At 36.7% G+C, this 18,677-nt stretch overlaps 1 protein-coding gene across 1 annotated transcript in view; it reads right to left on the reverse strand.

Annotated features, from left to right (window-relative positions):
• The window catches only part of LOC106111272 (protein pygopus-like), a 27,086-nt gene extending 9,324 nt beyond the window's left edge, over positions 1–17,762 (reverse strand). Inside the window, exons 1-19 of the mRNA XM_013293298.1 lie at positions 17,526–17,762; positions 14,707–14,802; positions 10,917–11,090; positions 9,817–9,947; positions 9,086–9,238; positions 8,555–8,680; positions 7,925–8,311; positions 7,435–7,564; positions 5,825–6,444; positions 5,590–5,698; positions 5,382–5,494; positions 4,817–4,964; positions 4,255–4,353; positions 3,798–3,917; positions 2,785–2,931; positions 1,830–1,944; positions 1,104–1,234; positions 614–813; positions 5–212 (exon numbers count right to left, since the gene is read on the reverse strand). Coding sequence (XP_013148752.1) covers positions 5–212; positions 614–813; positions 1,104–1,234; positions 1,830–1,944; positions 2,785–2,931; positions 3,798–3,917; positions 4,255–4,353; positions 4,817–4,964; positions 5,382–5,494; positions 5,590–5,698; positions 5,825–6,444; positions 7,435–7,564; positions 7,925–8,311; positions 8,555–8,680; positions 9,086–9,238; positions 9,817–9,947; positions 10,917–11,090; positions 14,707–14,776 — 3,181 coding nt within the window. The 5' untranslated portion in view covers positions 14,777–14,802; positions 17,526–17,762. The remainder of the gene's footprint in view (positions 1–4; positions 213–613; positions 814–1,103; positions 1,235–1,829; positions 1,945–2,784; positions 2,932–3,797; positions 3,918–4,254; positions 4,354–4,816; positions 4,965–5,381; positions 5,495–5,589; positions 5,699–5,824; positions 6,445–7,434; positions 7,565–7,924; positions 8,312–8,554; positions 8,681–9,085; positions 9,239–9,816; positions 9,948–10,916; positions 11,091–14,706; positions 14,803–17,525) is intronic.
• Between the last annotated feature and the right edge of the window lie 915 nt (positions 17,763–18,677).

Here is an 18,677-nt window from a genome sequence, read left to right on the forward strand (position 1 = left end):
GGGCCGGGCCCGCCGCCACCTACCGTGTTGGTGAGCTGCTGCGACATCTGGGCCAGCGAGGATATCGGGTCGAAGGAAGACGTGGAAGTGCCCATGGGGCCATTCGGGCCTTGGTTAGGATTGATGGGGATATTGTCTGGCCTGTTCATGCTGCACGGCCCCGGGAATGGACCCGGTAGACTCGTGCTGTTTGGACCTCCTGATAATGTCGTCTGCATAAAAAAAAAACAATTTGAAATTATTCTTACAGCCATAATGTGACCCTTATCCTTATATATATCCTTGTTAACTCTTTTTTATCCTGCTTTTAGAGGACCAACTTTGTTCAGAGACTATCTGTTCCCGTGGGGCTATCCGCATGACATTGTAAAATGTTTATTGCATTGTTTACATTCTGTAAAATTTACAATTGCAATGTACAATTGCAACAAAGGCCTTTGCAAATGTAAATAATAATTTGTTGCTACTGGCTTTTTCGGGTATCATTTTTTACAATTTCGAATTTAAAGCGATATGGACAGGTTTTTTTAAAAAGAATTATCAAAAACATGATTACCGATATCCTACATAACAAAGAGATGTGTGTACGTTTTATTATAGTAGAGTGATATACCTCGTTGTTGCCGGCCATGGTGTCGTCCATGTTGCCGCTGGGCGCGGTGGTGACGCTGCAGCTGCTCTTGGCGCTGACGCAGGCAGCGGAGGAGGCGGGCGCGTACGGGCCCTGGTTCAGACCGGACTCGCGCTGCGGCGTCTTCGACGCGTTGTCCTGACTCGACCGGTTTGATGACGGACTTGGTCGCGATTTCTCATCTGAAACGAAGAAAGAGAAAGAATTAAAATATATATTTTAAATTCTTCTGGAGTATGATAATCAAAACTTCTGCATATTTTTTCAGACTATGTTTCATTTCATGGAGATCCAATAAGCTATTCTGGAGATACGTAGGAACAAACATCCATCCCTCCATCTAAACTTTCGCATTCATAATATTAGTAAGAATTGACATTTAGATGTTAGTGGGGACGTATAGTGATGATGATGCCGATAGTTGTAAATACATATAGTTATTTTTATTGATTAAATAGTGCGTAGGACGTACCTCCGCATTTAGTATTAGCTCCAGAGGTGGGTGTCTGCGGGTTGTTGAAGCTGGGACTCTGCTCGAGGGAGAAGCGACCCGACCTCTGCTCCGACAGCGACGAGTGCGGCTCCGGCGTGCCCGGCATCATGCTGTTAAAAAAACATGTTATATTTCAAAATCTTTACTAGATGTTGCTCGCGACTTCGTCTGCGTGCAATTAATAAAATATAGCCTATGTTACTCATTGATAACGTAGCTTTTGAATGATGAAAGAATTAACGAAATCGGTCCAGTAGTTTTTGAGTTATTCAATACATACAAAAATACAAAAGTTTACTCTTTATATTAGTAAAGATAAATAGAGTAAGCTAACAAAATAAATGTAAAACAATTAACCTATAATAAACATTTATTTACTATGTAAGGATATGGTCACAAAGATTGGAGAGTAGAAAAGAACAGATTTTTAACGCAAAGAAAATTGAGCTTCATGGGAATAAAATTAAGTCTAATTTTACCTTTCACATTTTTGCTTATTTTTAATATGAAAAAACATGCAAAGTGAAATTAAACATTACTTTAATCATATATGATTTTTTTTTAGTTCTAGTGTTCACCCCATTTAAACAGACCATTGATAAAAATTTCTATAGAAATCTATACTAATAGGGTTCTCTTTAGCAAGAGAGAATCTATTACAGTTTAGATTTATTTGATTGAGAAATATCTATAGAAAAAACTTACCCTGCTGGTGATTTCTGATTAGAACTAGACTGTGGCGTCTGTCCGCCGCTGTTTGACGGCGGACCGTTGTCCTTTAACGATGTGTTCGGTTGTTTTTGTATCGTTAATTCTTGACCTGATAAAATATTTATATAAAAGTGTATTACAATCACATGTAGCTGTATACACTAAGACACACACACATTGGACTAAAATATCGCACAACTGTTTAATCTCGCGTTGATTCTTTTGAGCTTGGAGGTGCGCACACTACTCGATTTTTAGTTGTACAACTAAACAGTTGAATGAACTGCGAAACAAACGACAATCGCACAACAGTTGTGCGACACTTTAGTCAAAGGTATGTCCGCTCTAAGACACAATATTGTATTACAAATTAGCCATAGAGTATGAAAGTATGTTAGCACATTTTCACCAACCACCACCAAAAAGAATGTATAGAAAACACATGTGGAAACAACGCTTAACTATTTCAATGCACTGGCAACTACACAAGCCAAAATGTATTCTATTACATGTAACATAAAGCACAAATTAATACAAAACAATAAGCTTTTTCGTAGAATAAGCTAATCAAACATTCTGCTTATTCATTTCAAGTTCACATTTTCCTATTTTTTTTTCCACAAATACAAAAATAGACAGATTATAACAGTAAATAAAAAACAATTGTAGGTTCGTAACACGTAACTTGTAACAAGAATGATTGTCACGGGTCAATTGTGAATTATGGCAGAATCTAACCATACTGACATTTTGGAAACATATTTTATGATACTTATATTACACCAGGTTTTCGTCTACAACTTCGTCTGCGAAAAAACATAGAAAAGTGGGTAGCCAACCTACAGCCTACAACCTGTTATATTTTTGCTATCGAAGTTTAGGTTGGTACAAATAATAGGAGAATGTGAACTTCTGACAGGTTGGTAACATTGTCAGTCTGTCGTTTTACCTTCGAACTGATTGAGATATGATATTTGTTGCGGGGAGGGCACCGGCATCAGGCTAGGCTCCTTGCCGTGCGCGTGCTTCTGTTGTCTCTCCGCGAGACATTGCAGCGACCGCACAAACACGCCCGCGTCCAGTTTCTCCAGCAACTCTTTGTTGTGGCAACATTTCGCATCCGGGGGTCCATTTATAATGGTTATCGTATCCCGTATTTTGGTTTAGTTTCGTCACACGGTGGGATTTCAAGCGTCAAGCGATTTGCGGGGGGGAAGGGGGGGAAAACAAAAAATATGCATTACAACTACAGACAACAAAAAAAACTCAAAAAAATTTCGGATGTAAAGTGCCAAAAAAAAAAAAACTCTTTTGTGGTTGGGAAAATGTCTAACACAGGTAGATTTCATGCACCCTTACATCTATGGCTATCGAATTTTCTTGTTAACTTGATTTTTAGATACCTAAGTTATCCAGTTAGTACATCTTCATGCTATAAATAATACAACCTTACAGTACATCCCTTTACATTTTTGCTTATAACTATTGATTTCTATATAAATCCATTAAATCTAATAATGTTCCAATTTTTGATAGTACTGTATTATTAGAAAACAAAAATATTTAAATTTAAAATCAAAGAAAAATGTCACAGTAATGTACAATCAGGGAATCCAGTGGTGATCAAACTTAAAAGATACCATTTTTTGAACATTTTAAGACGAACAGGCCGTAGAATTTAAAAAAAAGCATATTTTATTATTTGGCTATTTTTAAAAGACAATTAAGTCTATCTCGTTTCGATAAACAAGATAATTTTTCTTAAAGTTGAACAGCGCAGATTTCCATGACTGTACAAAGTTGGTACGCGAGTGCGGCTTGTACGCATTACGTACGTTGTAACATGACGCCATATATATGTATTTTTATAGAGGAAAAATGCTTTATAGCACCGTCAGGTATGGACCTACATATATATATATACGTGTATGGACGTGTTTGTATGTGTTTGTATGTGTGTACCTGGTGCGTCCTGTTTATGTCCTGGCTTGCAGTGCGCGGGGCTGTTGAGTCCGGAGCCGGCGCGCGACGCCTCCGCTGACATCGGCATTTGCACAGAGCCGTGTGAAGGCGAAGCTGTCGCTAAACGTGTAAAAAAACTAACTAATAATACAAAGCATTGTTGGAGGAAACTTTGACTGCTCACAACTGAATAATAAGAGCGCACACACATGATTAAACTATCGCAGAACTGTTTAGTTTTGCGTTCATTTCTATGAGCTTATATAGAGCGCACACTACTCGACATTTAGTTGTGCAACTAAACAGTTGGGCTACGAAACAATCGACAATTCCACAACAGTTGTGCGATAGTTAAGTCAAAGGTGTGCTTTAAAAAGGCAAATATTGTTGACCGACATATTGCGATGGATCAGAATCATTGACAGAGACACATAGTTGTAAAATCAGTATAACTCACCAATAGGCACCGACGCCGAGCGATGTAGTGGGGATGCGCCGTAAGGAGGGGGAGGTAAACATCCCCCTCTTTCTGAACATGGCGATTTAACTTGTGTACCTGTAACAATATTTGTTAATATTATAGAATAGCTATACCAGCGTGGGAGGGCAACCGCCCAGGGCGCTAAACATTAATGGGCGGCAAAGTCAACTTATTGAGTGGTTTGTTGACTTTGCTGTTAGTAGTTTTTACATATGTCTGTTAATTCTCTCCCCCTAAAGCAGGGGTGGCGAACCACTGACACGCATGCCATAAATGGCACACAAAATATTTTTAGGACGTCGACAAAAAAGAATGAAGTAAGTGCACCATAGAATTGACGTAATAATTGCAGTCAAAATTATATGATGGCACGGTTAAGATCTCATTAAACTATTCTTTTAAAAAAAAGTGGCATTTCGATGTAAAAATGTTCACCACCTCTGCCCTACAGCATGGTAGAAAAGAGGGCGTCGTAGAATTTTGTAGTTCAAAATCCGCTAATTTTTAGCAAATTAAAATATATTACTAGATAACTCACTGAGTTCCGTATCCATAGATTTGGGGTCGTCAAAGAACTGATGGTGTAACTTTTGCCAGTCGATGTCTGCGCCGGCGGAGGGGCTCTTAGGGCTCCGCAGCCCGCCCTTGTGCCCCGGGCCCAGCCCGCCGGGGTCGCCCGGACCCATCTGGAATACATATACCATTATATTATATACTATCCTATCACATCCGACGGATTACAAGCAAACCCTGTGTGTAGTGTAGTGTTAAAAACATCACTAACATGAAAAATCACTTATCTTACTTTTGTAGCCTAAACTGCTTAACGGATCTCGATGAAATTTGGCACAGATGTAGAGCATAGTCTGGAAGAACACAGACTACCTACTTTTGTTGTTTTTTAATTAAACGCGGACGGAATCGAGAGCGAAAACTAGTTATTCATACACACACCAATATACCACAGATTTATCATAATTTTGCATCAGAAATATTCTAACCCTTTCACAGCCATGACAATTTCATTTTACAAAATCGTAGTGGCATGAATGTTAACTTTATTGCCTTATGACGTCACAGATGCGTACGTCACGTATACGTACATTACGTCCGCGGCCGTACTCGTCGCACATGGGCCCATTGACGGGCATGTGGTGGTCGGGCCCGCAGTCGTGCACCATGCCGCCCAGCATGCTGCCGTCCATCATTATACCACCTAAACATAATTACAGATATAAAAATCATTGTAAATCGTCTACACATGTAAAAATATAGTGTTTTAAATTGTATAAAAAGTGTATTAACTCGTACCATTCATTGCATTCATATTTGGTCCAGGCATCATCCGAGGTCCCATGTGAGGTCCGCCCATCATACAGGGTTTAGGCCCTCCCATGCCGCCCATTGGGTTGGGCATACGCTAAAAATATACATTGTATGAAGAAATTGTCAACTTAAGGTCAAAATATACATTTTTTTTACATTTTTTTGTACTCTTAGATTAGCGATAAAAAATATAAACTTTTATAATAATGACAATACTTACTCCCATAGGACCTCCGCAACCTCTACCCATATGCATTTCTGTACACATTCCCGATTTCATATCGGGCCCACCACAAGCACCACGAATTCCTTTCATCCCACACGGTCCCATAGGACCCATAGGACCATTAGGTCCCATACCCGTCATCATTGGTCCATTCGGTCCCATCATACCGTTAGGCCCCATAGAGCCGTGTCCACCCATACCCATCCCGCCCGGTCCGCCCATACCACCCATTGGTCCACCCATCGGACCATTCGGACCCATTGGGCCTCCGGGTCCCATCGGCCCGGGACCCATTGGTCCGTTTGGGCCCATAGGTCCTGACATAGTACAACTGGGTCCGGAGTTCATGCTGTTAGACATGGACACCATGGGTCCGTTGGGTCCGGAGACCATGGGTCCCATTTGCGACATGGGCGGGTAGGGCATGTTGATGTTGGCGGCGGAGTTGGGCGGGTTGATGTCGTTGTTCTGCTGGGGGCCGTCTCCAGGGCCGGGCGCCGCGCCGCCGCTCTCGGGGAACAGCATCTGCTGCATCTTGCGGATGGTGGCGAGCTGCTCCTCGCGGTGCGCGCGCTGCTGCGGCGTTAAATTCTCGTCGGGGATCTTCACACCCGCTGGGAAGACATCAAATTCAACATTAAAAACGGTAGACAACGGTATCCAACATCTGTTCCACAAATATGCCAATACTGGTGCAATACTAGAAGTCATTCTGCGTTTCTTGTGAGCATGTCTGATAAATTTTAGTCCCTTTCGGAAGAGGATTTGTCGAATAAGGTCTGTTGATCAAAGGTCAACGCATCCCTAATTGCGGATACCTACGGACAGCGTTTCCTATTTGGAATGCAAATGGCCGCTTTGTTTACTTGTTTAGGTCGTTTTTAATGTATTTGTACCAGGTTATCTTACTAATATTATAACGCAAAAGTTTAGATGGATGTTTGTTAGAGTTTTTTTCCCGGACGTAGGGGCTCGTCTCAGGGCCACCTGGATCGTGCCCGACTATCAAGTCTCGCAGATCCTCAGCGGCCACGGATGTTTTAGAAAGAGGCTGCACGAAATGAGATTGGTTGAATCGAGTATGTGTGAGTGCGGTGAGGCTGAGGAGGATATTCATCACGTTTTGTGGGAATGTCCTCAGTATGACGATCTGAGGATGAAGATGATGGATGGGATTGCTCTGCGGAACGCGGGCCCGATTTATTACCCAGATCTTGTTAGCAACGGGGTGAACGTTGCTAAGTTACGTGAGTTTGCACATCGTTGGCATCAGCGAAGATATAGACTGGAGTAAGGCGCTGGTGTGGATGCCCGACGGCGAACATGTTCGTGTCCATTGTGTCGTCAAACCCATTAGGGGGAGACTTGTTACAAATAAATGACAATATAACTTGTAGGGAGTCAAGAAGGTGCATGCGGTTAGATCGTGTGCGCCCTCCTGCGATTCGGCCCGTATGACCTGAGGGTCGGTGGGGCCATGGGTGGTGGTGGGTAGGGTTTGTTAGAGTCTGTAGCCTAAACGGCTGGAAGGATCTGGATGGAATTTGGCATAGATCTAGAGCATAGTCTAGAAGAACACATAGCTTGTGTATAATAGAGGATACCTTTAGGTCCGGGCTGGCACTGCGAGTCCGCGGCGTCGTTCTGCGGCGGCGCGTCGCCCGCCTCCGAGCACGGCGGCATCGCCAGCGGCGGCCCGTTCGACATGCCGTTAGACATTACTGAGGAGTTTTTCTATAAACATAACAAACAATATTTTTATTTATAATACATAAAAAGTTTAATTTTCATTGTATAGAGTTTACACTCTATAAATTGTTGTGATACAATTTTTTTTAAGGTATACTTGAAAGAGGAGGGGGCATTGGCTCCTTAAACCTACATTTAGTTATGTTAGCGAAGAAAATATTAATATTGCTAAAATTGAGTTTATAATTAAGAATCTAAAGAAAATAAACTACTTGCAGCGATGGTTTTTTTAAGTTTTTTTTTTATATAAGTGAGAATATATTATTAAACATAACAAATTCAGTATTTTGACTTATAAATGTGATTAGAAAACTGTGCGGAATTTAAAAAAGGAGTTTTACTCACGGTGTCCCATGGCATTTCACCATCAGCACCGAGGCCGTCCATGACACCACAGGACGGGGTGCCCCCTGGAAACCCATCCATGGGACCCATCCCAGGACCCATTTGTCCCATCTGTCCTGGACCGCCTTTCATCATCATCATTTGGTTTCCGGGACCGACCATTCGGTTGGGGCCCATCATGTTTGGTCCCATGTGTCCCATGCCGCCGTGACCCATAGGTCCCATATTGGGGCCCATGGGTCCGCCCATCATGTGGCCCATTTGGTTGGGACCTCCCATCATGTTGGGGCCGGCGCGCATACCTCCGCGGTTCTTTGCCATCGCGAGGTTGTTTAACCATTGTGCGGGACTTTGTTTGTTAAACTGGCCTATTTTCAGTGGGTGTTTCTGTAACATAAATAAATTTCATTACAAATTCATCTATCCCAATATTATAAAAGGGGAAAGATTTGTATCTTTGTATGTGTTGAAATAAGTCAAAAACTACTAGGTAGACTTAAAAAATTCTTTCACAATCACGTACCAGTGAGTAACATGGCTACATTTTTTTTATTAATTTTAGGACCAACAACTAGTACATTGTAAATCTTAGATTTAAGTTTTGTTTCCTCTATACAACATTATATTTACCTCTAAATACTTCTTGGTGTTAGGCTGAGCGCAGTGGTAGGCAATGATGGAGTGGTGCTGGCCGGATATCACAGCTTCCGCACTTTTATTGGCCAATAGTGTTGAGAACACGAAGATCTGACTTTGCTGTTAAGAGAAAGGTAAATTATTTTTATCTATTGTTTTAAAGTTAAGTGTCTAAGTGAAACCAAAGATATTCAAAGAATATATAGAGGAGGCACAGTTGAGATTTTACTTGAAACATTTTTCACATAATCTCACACTGTCTATTGATAAATCTTCAAAACCATTGTAATTAATTTCAATGTAATAATTTTGTTTTTAAATTAATTGACCCATAGGTGTTAATAAATGAAGTTAAGTTTATTTCAAATAAAATTATGTAACATATTACAACTTTGTAAAATATTTTATCCATGTCTATACAAGGACATGGCATGACTTACTAAACTTTCAGAGAAGGTACTATAGAAAAAGTTCACTATGATAAGTACTACATACTATGATAAAACATAAGTTATATTAAGTTACCTCCATACTGCCGGCCTGTTTGCTGATAACGTTCGCAGGTAGGGTCTGAGCTTCGCTGGACATAGGCCCCATAGAGACGCCGCCCATAGGCCCTCCGCCCATCCGACACGAGCCCAGATTCTCATTTGGGTTGCGGCAGTTCTGGTTGCCATCCTAACAGACGATATTACTTCTTACTAACATTATAAGATACGAAATTTTATATCGATTATTTTTAATAACGAATTCAATTTTAGTTAATATTTTATTTATTGTAAATGGAGATTACGAATGTCGACTTTTTTATAAATATTTTGACACTTAAAAAAATTAGTTAAGCTCTCAGAACATGCTATATTACTTCTTGTCTCTTGTCCCGATGTTCTAGAAAATTCATCAGCTTTTGGCAAAAATTATGAAAGGCAAAGTTTAAAAAAAGGCATGCATTTACATTACAAAAACCCATACCATTGTAATAATGGTTAGCAAAATGAATATTCCAAGTTTATTTCAAAAAATTACCATTTCAACTATATTAATTTCTATATTTTTCTCATGCGATTATATTACTTATAACATATAACAAGTCACTCTTCAAATAAAATTTAAAATATTTTAGAAAAAACCACTAATAAATAAAATATATTATTTATCTTCGTCCAATAACCAACATTCAAACTTCAATAATGTCCATACAATCCAATCAAACCATGCAACATGCCTATAAATTGAAGGTATATTACTTTTTTTACCTGCAGGTTCCCTGTTGAACCTCTCAGGCCGGTCTGCGGGTCCAAAATATCGTTTGAATCAGATGAGAGACGTTCCGATTTCAATGAGCCGGGGCCACCCATTTCGCAAGATGGGGATTTTGTTGGGTCACCTGAAATAAAATATTAATAATTAAAGAAATTTATAACAATTACTAGCTATAATACTACAATATCTCCAAGTGTATATTTTTTAAACAATGCGACACTAACGGAATTTCTTAGTGATCCTGTCTAAGTGTGGCATTGATTCATTTAATAATCACTAAGGGAATTCTAAAGTTTAAAAGGCTGCTTAATTAACCATTAAATGACTCTGAGTATGGCAGTTATAATCTGTAAGTATAGCACTGCAATAATCCATTAATTCCAATAACAGAGTAACATTTCCATACATTCATAAAAGTTTTTTTTTTCAAATATAGAGAGTAATATCGTAATTTTTTTTAACTTTTAATATATTGATGCAGTTGTTAACGTCATTCGACATTGTAATGTGCCATTACAAAACAATTATTTCCGGCTGCAGAGGATTACGGCTGTACAAAAATTACCTAAGCGATTATTATCAATGTCGAAGCAATGTCGGACAAACGTAACTGCTATTATTTTGTCCTAATACATGGTCAATATGTATATACGATTTTACAGTACTTATGATTAGTTTTTTGGTACAAACTGTTTCAAATCAAGACAAATATTGTAAACAAATGTCACCTTCGGAGGCTATTGGACTATTTTACATAATCAATAGAATCTAAAGTATTATTAGAATACTGTTGTTGTTTGAATTTGTCACAAAATATATAAAACCTATGGACATAGATGGGACAAAAGGACAGAAATATTATAGTTTAGTTTCATTTATGCCCTATGCTGACATCCTTGTCGGTCTATACTTAAATGTGGTGTATTACAGAGAAAAAAAATGTATTTCGAGCTAGTTTACCCAAATACATTTTACATTTACGTGTTGTAATTTTTTTGTTTACAATTTAGAACAGAGTACCCTGTTGTGCTATTAAATATAGATCCTACGGGAGTAGTATAAGGTAGTGGAGATGATGAGAGTATTGTATTACCGTCGCTATCCATAAGGCCGTCGATCTCAGTCTTGATGCCGTCAACGCCGAGCTCCTGGTTGGCGTCCTCCGGCTGCGTGTGTGGCTCCAACTTGACGCGATGCCCCTCCTCGGGCTCCTTCTTCAGCGCCGCCGGCGTCGGCAACGACGCGCTCGGCGGACGTGAACCATGACCTACACAACACTCATTGAATTAACTATTCTTATACCTAGTTCGTATCAGGCTAGTAATTTAGTAGCTAAATGTGTCTAAACAACAAGAATTTTGTCAAATAGAATTTTACTACTAAATTAGTGTTGTGTGAAGTAGGCTTTACTGTCATGTATGTAGTCATTTATTGGTGCTCCTGACAGTGTCTCTTCTAGTAAATATTAACGCTTCTGTACACAGAGTCCTGAGGCGGTTAATACGAGAAACTTATCTGATACTGAGTGACTGCTTAATTAGAGATTATGTAGCTCTAACTGTGGCATTCAAGTACAATTTTATCAACGTAAGGGTATTTTCCACTAAGTGATTAGTGACATTGCCGCTGGCGACTGCTAATTGCATGTTACTTGCGGACGCGCCAGTGGATGTAACCCTAATCCTTTTCCTTATCACCTAATTGTTGTGTCTTTATTGCAAAGTCGATTGAGGTCAAAAAGAGATATCTTTACCTTTTAAAAACTATTTACATTATTTTAAAAAAGGTAGCATTTTTATTGTGCATAGTCTTTCCCTTTTATTATAATAAATTACATTAAAAGCTAAGGGTCGCCGCACATGGGTCACGCAGCCACAAGTGAACAACGACACTCCCGTCAAACGTGAGTTCATTATAAAATGAGTCATAAAGGCGAGAAATATGCCAGTGGTCTCTTCTGAATACCTAAGATGTATGTCTTTTTTATTATCTTTGATACAATTAGTTAGTACTACATATATGAACAAGTACAACTAAAAATACATAAGCTACACTAACCGAAAATATCCCGTTTTAAGTAAGAATCTAAACTCACAACCGATTAAAATTTTAATACGATTACAATAATTTGTTGTTATTGTATTACATTATCTTTTATCTCTACTTCATTGTTGTCATATTACGTATACTGTTGATAAATTGTAGAGATAACGCCGACCCGCACTAGTCTCCATAATTAGAAATACTATAGGAAAATATGTGTTAACTTTAAGATATTTAAATACAAATCTCTCAATAAGGATATTTATACTAAAATCTAGACGTTAATATCCTTATATTAATATATCCAACTAATTTCGAATGACATCTCGCTCTTTGATAAGTCAAATTTTCAAAACTACCAAACAATAACAATACTAATCCGCACTGGGCCAGCGCGGTAGGCTCCGAGTCCCTCAGTGAGGACTTATAGTGAGCTGGTGATGATGATGATGAAACAAAATCAAACGGGGTTAAATAAGTCCATACAGTAAAAAAGCTGAATCGGAACAAGTAACCCATATCTATATAATATAATATTAAAAAGGAGAAAGATTTGTATTTTTGCATTATTTGATTCACGCAAAAACTACTGGGCCGATTTTAAAAAATCTTTCACAATTAGAAAGGTAATTAATCTGTGAGTAACATAGGCTATATTTTGTATTTTTTTTTTAATCAAGCAACAGCCATTTTGATATATTTATATAGTTTTATATTCTTTATACCAATACTCTAATCAAATCCAGGATGTTGTTTTTAAAGATTGTGTAACACATCATTTGTCAACATATAATACTTTCTAATTTAAAATACTCGAATACCAACATATCTTAGACTTACATGTTTAACACGTTCCATGCTACAACTTTTACGTCATCTCGAATGCCATATTCATTTTAGGCCATTAGTACACGACGAAAAGATAATAAACGATTTATACAATACAATATCGTAGAGGTTCGTACACAGATAAGCTGCATAAGTCGTTTGGTATTTAAAATCTGCTTGTTTCGAAAATTGACAAATCATGCGAAGGGCCTTACTTGACATGACGGGTCGCCGATACTGGATTAAAAGCGGAAATACCCATGCCATTAAAAAGTGTAGTAGCTCGCGTTGTGTACTTTTACAAATGCTAGTAAAATCCGAGATCCTATGTGACATGACAGTGTCAAGATTAGTACTACTTTCGACCCCTTCCTCATCTTATTTCCAGTGTCACAAGATTAAATACCATACTGGTCACTTGCATACCAGTTACAGGTGGATAATTCCCAACCGTCACCCCGTTCTGTCCCCTCGTGAGTACAAAAAGTTTCATCCCTCTCACCTTTTAATCACACTATCACCAATAAGGTGACAGATGGAACCGTTATGAAATAAAATAAGTTCCAACCGTCTCCTTATCACAAAAGGTGGGACGGATGACACTTTTTATTCTCATCTGTATTGACGAGGGGACAGAGCGGGTTGACGGTTGGGCATAACCATACAGGTACTTTCATATGTATTTCCGGGACAATATTAAGATTGACACGTTTGAACTCGGCGGCAGTGAATGTGTTAAGCGCGTGTTTTACGGATGATGTCTCTGCCTATCCATTAGCCTTTACAATCAATGATCATTGTTATAAACGCGGCATCGGACATGAGACTAATCGATTACCGGCTAACATGATTTGCTTTCACCGACGCATTACTATAATTTCTTTTATATCTAATGATTTAAACTTTTGGTATTTTAATGGAATGTTGGCTTCATTTAACCGGTTATGATTTGTCAAGTTTTACTGTTATTTCAAAACAAAAAGTTTGTAAACACAGTATACAGACAACTGTGGGCAGGTTTGCCGATGACTTCTCCTCCCTCTACGCATCCCGCGCTCGTCTGCTCTGTATCATGGGTTAACTTATGACGTCACGAGACCATCGGCAAAGCGTCTACAAACTAGTAATATAATCGAATTCAATGAAAATAATAGAGTCCGTATATATGAGATATGTAACTCTGTCATATATGTCCAATTTTTTTTGTGACGTAAATTTGTCCCTTATATCTTTGGTATATTTTTCTCTACACTTTGTTCATATATGCGACATAAGACTGGGCTAGTGACATCGTTCAGTGTTAAGAACACATTGAAATATTACTTCTGGTAATAAATTAAATGAATCTTTTAGATTGTGCTCATTTTTTTTGCTTGTTTTTTAATTAATTGCACCGCCATCTATTATCGACAGTTTGCACTAGTGCATAAAATAACTTCAGAAGGGCATAGTCATTCTAGATAAACGCCACTGAAAATGACCTTAAAGACAAGTGCAGTTGATTATTATTTGCAAACTAATTATTAAAACATTCCTAGAGCTAAGACCGCTCATGTTTTTATTACTAGTCATTATTGTAAAAACTAGTTTATAGGTAGAAAGACTTGCAGAATACATTTATGTCGTTATTTTACATTTATAGTGTAATAATAGACTAATATTTAAGTCTTACTACCAAAAATAATTAAAAGACCTACGCAAGAATAAAGCTATAATATGTTGCAAGTCATATTGAAATAAATACACGAGTTTTAGTGTATTTTTACATTCCACCTAGAAAACACAAGGCGGTGGAAGACAATATTTTGTACAGGTTGATATTATTGTGGACATGACACAAAGTTCTTTAATATGGCTTAAGATTTCTCCAAGTACTTTTCAGTATCATTGACAGTATTATGGATACATCCTAGGTTCTACCAATGAGTGTTGATATTATTATGGATGGGACATTAACTTAATATGGACATGACAAGTTTTCTAGTAGAAAGATTATTATGGATATGACATACCGGGTTCTGTTGGATCGTTTGGTTCGTCCTTTATGCGGGCGCCCCCGCCCTTCTCCTTCTCCTTGATCATGCCCCTACGTGCCTTCGCCAACTTGACTGAAAAGATATTTTATAATAATCAAAAATCAACAATTAACCATATTTCAAATATAAACACATTCCATGCCATAATGTTTCTCAGTTAGCAGTGAATGTTTCAACTAATTAAATAAAAACAACAGTGACCACAAAAATTTTGTTTCTTATTTACATCATATAAATGCAATAATTAAATCCATCGTACAATTAACATCCTAATTTCATTAGAATGTTCCGGACAACGACATAAAATGGAAATTAAAAAAAATATTGAATTATGGTGAATATGGTAAACCTAAAAGACATTGGAATTTTTATAGATATATAAACTACAAATTTAGAAATTACATAATTAAAAATTATTATTGACATACACATAATGTTTTAATTACTACTTCAAAATAGTAAAGTGTATGCTACATTCCTAATAAAATTGTATTTATGATAACAACAAAATAATTCTTGAATATATTCTAGCAAGTAAAACAACATTTTAAGAAAACAATAAAGCTAAAATCAATTATATTTAAACCGAATGTTATCAAAGAAAATAAAACACTCCACAAAGCCCTAAGCTTATTATAATTAAAAAAAAAACAAGTTTAGAGTTCAAAATTATAAATTTGAGAGTAAACAGCTAATCAGAGATGAACATTGCTTGTCCAGGAATGTATTAAGATTAAATATGACTGGCTACAAAGGTAGAGATAGACCGCAGAAAGTATAACTGGATTGCGAATGAATCTGTACAGTTAACTTATTAAAACTTTCGTGAGACATCATACTATATTATTTATAACATGGCTAAAACTCATGTGGGAACTGTACAGAAGTCAATTCAGATATGATGACGAGAGATATGTAAGAGAAGTACTAAGTGCCCATGCTTCATAGGTATGAGGACAAGTTGAAGATTTTTTATTTTACTTAGATTAGTACAAATAACTTAGCATATCACAGCAAGATCTGGTTATATTACTAAAGTAAACAGTCTATTCTCGAAATTATAGAATTATTGACAAATAGTGGTAGGTTTATTGTAACAAGCAATATCTATACTAATATTATAAAGAGGAAAGATTTGTATTTTTGTATGTATTGTAATAACTGAAAAATTACTGGGCCGATTTTAAAAATTCTTTTACCTGAAAGGTAATTTATCTGAGTAACATAGGCTACATTTTTTAGTTTCATGCGGGCGAAGTCGCAAGCAACAGCTAGTGTGGTATAAATTGGAACCTATACTAATATTGTAAAGAGGAAAGATTTATATTTTTGTATGACCTTATTTAAAAAACTCTTTTACCATTAGAAATGTTATCACTGAGTAAAATAGGCTGTGTTTATTAACTTTTTCACCGCAGATAGTCACTGGCAAAAGATAGTGTTTTATACATCATTCTGCGGGAACCTACAAACTTGATTATAAAAGGTACAAGATATTTACATCATATTATATTGAATGGTATAAAAATTATTAATTACGGTAATAAATGAATATTTTCTACCTGATCATTAAAATATATAGGGTTTAATTTGTTTATTGCCTATTAAATTTGTCAGTTAAATAAAATAGACTAGAAATAAACTTTTATTATACAGTTTACCATTATCATTTTTCTACATTTATGGATGAGGCATTAATTCAGTGAACAATTTTAAGCTGATGTTATTGTTTTACTAGTCAATAAAAAGATTTTATATTATTAATATAAACCAAATAATAGATACAAAGTCTACTTTAAGAAATAAGTATACTGTTATAGATAATAGTTGTAACATGCAGTTACAAAATAGATCATCTGCTTGCATTTTAATGCAAAAAATACATACATATAACAAAACTTTCTCACTCTACCCTGATAATGAGGGCAATTTGTAAGATGTGATATTTCAAGAAGAAAACAAATTATGCATTAAATATAAACAAAAAACTATCTATTTATGCAAATAACTTATTTTCTGATTGTATCCCTTATTTACAAGTATCAAAATTGATGTCTATGTATTTAGGAATTAAGAATTCTCTATATCTTGTAGTTATTATTTAACAATGTATTTGTAAATGTTTGATAAGAACTTACATGCATAACTTTAGCTAATTATTTGTACATAAGCATAAAATAATAGTAAAAGGTTACCATTGATAGGATCATGTAAACAGAAGTGCAATGTTGTATACACACAACACAACACGGCCTGCCGCGGATTTCGTCACACGCGAAATTATTGGCACATGTCCCACAGAACCACGGCGCGCCACTTCATTACAAGAATGTCATTATACTGCACCAAACGATCGAGATATTATTATAAATAGAGATCTCAAAGAACCTTGGTCGGAAGACGCTAGCGGCGCCCCGCGGACCCGCGCTCGACCGGCCGCTGCCAGGTCCTGATCGTTCCCAGATATTCAACTAATACCAGAATATGCCGCAAACACCATAAAAATCCAGGTTTACTCTCCATACATAAACAATGAGATAGGTCGGGTGTAGACGGGCGCGAAGCACACCAAACGCACGCTTATTATGGCCGATTTATTGCCAAAGACACGCCGTTTGGATGAGACGACACCGTCGGAGAAAGCGTCTAACAATAATTTATATCATTCGTGTGATCTAATTAAGGTATAACGATGGGTATGCAACAAGAAACAAAAAATCGGGATCGCTGACATTTTTGTTTATGGTACATCGACGAGACGAGATCCAGAATCCACAAATAGCAAGCAAACGTACATGATTACCGCCTCCTGACGGATTCACTAGCACTTGATAACACAAAACACGGTGTTTCTTCACATTTATGTAAGTTTCATCGTTAAAATACACTCATATAATTAATTTCTTTCTATAAGCATATAACACAAATCACCACGCACACACAACACAACATACATAATATATGTACACCAATACACATGGGATGGATACTTCTCACAAATTTCCTTTTCTACACAAAAACAACAAAAGTGTGAGAACTGTAAGATATCCGTTCGGTTACACGTATCAGCATTAGTTGTTATTCTGATAAAATAATTTTAACGAGTTTGTTCCAGTGTCATAGCGTTTGAACTTTGTAAAACCGTAATTCGTATTGTTAAAATAATTAAGGCGTTAACATTTCTGACGTTTCCTACCAGATCTGAACTGTCTTGTTTAAAAATTAGGCAGGAAAACACATATTCTAGAAAATTTTAGTTTAATATAATAATTGTATTCTTACTTTTAAGTTGGTATGCCTAAAACCAAAATGTGTGTAATTATGATAACATTGAAGTTAGTTTACTACCAAAAAAATAAAATACACATGAAGAAACAAAAAAGAAATATTGCTTTTTTAGGTAAAACAAGTAACTTTCTAACAAGTAAAGTAACGTAACTTATACTTTAAAGTAATTGAGATTCTAAACCAACACATAACATAAAAACTCAAGTATTAAGGACACTTTAAGTTAATTCTTCTAGATAGAAATCAAAAAAGAACATGGGATTTTAAAAATTGTCTTGAAAATTCTATTTGTGTATCCGAACACACGTATTCTTGAAATAGAATATGCACTCTGAGAAATCTATTTGTTTCACTGTCTGCCAATAGTCTATGGTCGATCTTAATTTATTCAAAATGGTTTACTAATTACTGAAAACTACATAAACGGATTAACTTTTAATCAAAATAGCTACAATTACTTATTACCTTTCCATTATCAATAAAGAAATGCATGTAGTCGATGTATGAGAACAGGTTTTGTTCATAAGAGTAAAATGTTACTTAGTTAATAACATAAAAGTTTTTAAAATTGGCATTTTAAGAGAAGCAAAATTTTTTTGGTAACGAAGATTAACCCAAAATTATTTAAGTATTCATCGTAAAATAACAAGCTGGCTGTA

The sequence above is a fragment of the Papilio polytes genome, unplaced genomic scaffold (assembly GCF_000836215.1).
Source record: "Papilio polytes unplaced genomic scaffold, Ppol_1.0 DF824169.1, whole genome shotgun sequence".
Lineage (NCBI taxonomy): Eukaryota > Metazoa > Arthropoda > Insecta > Lepidoptera > Papilionidae > Papilio > Papilio polytes.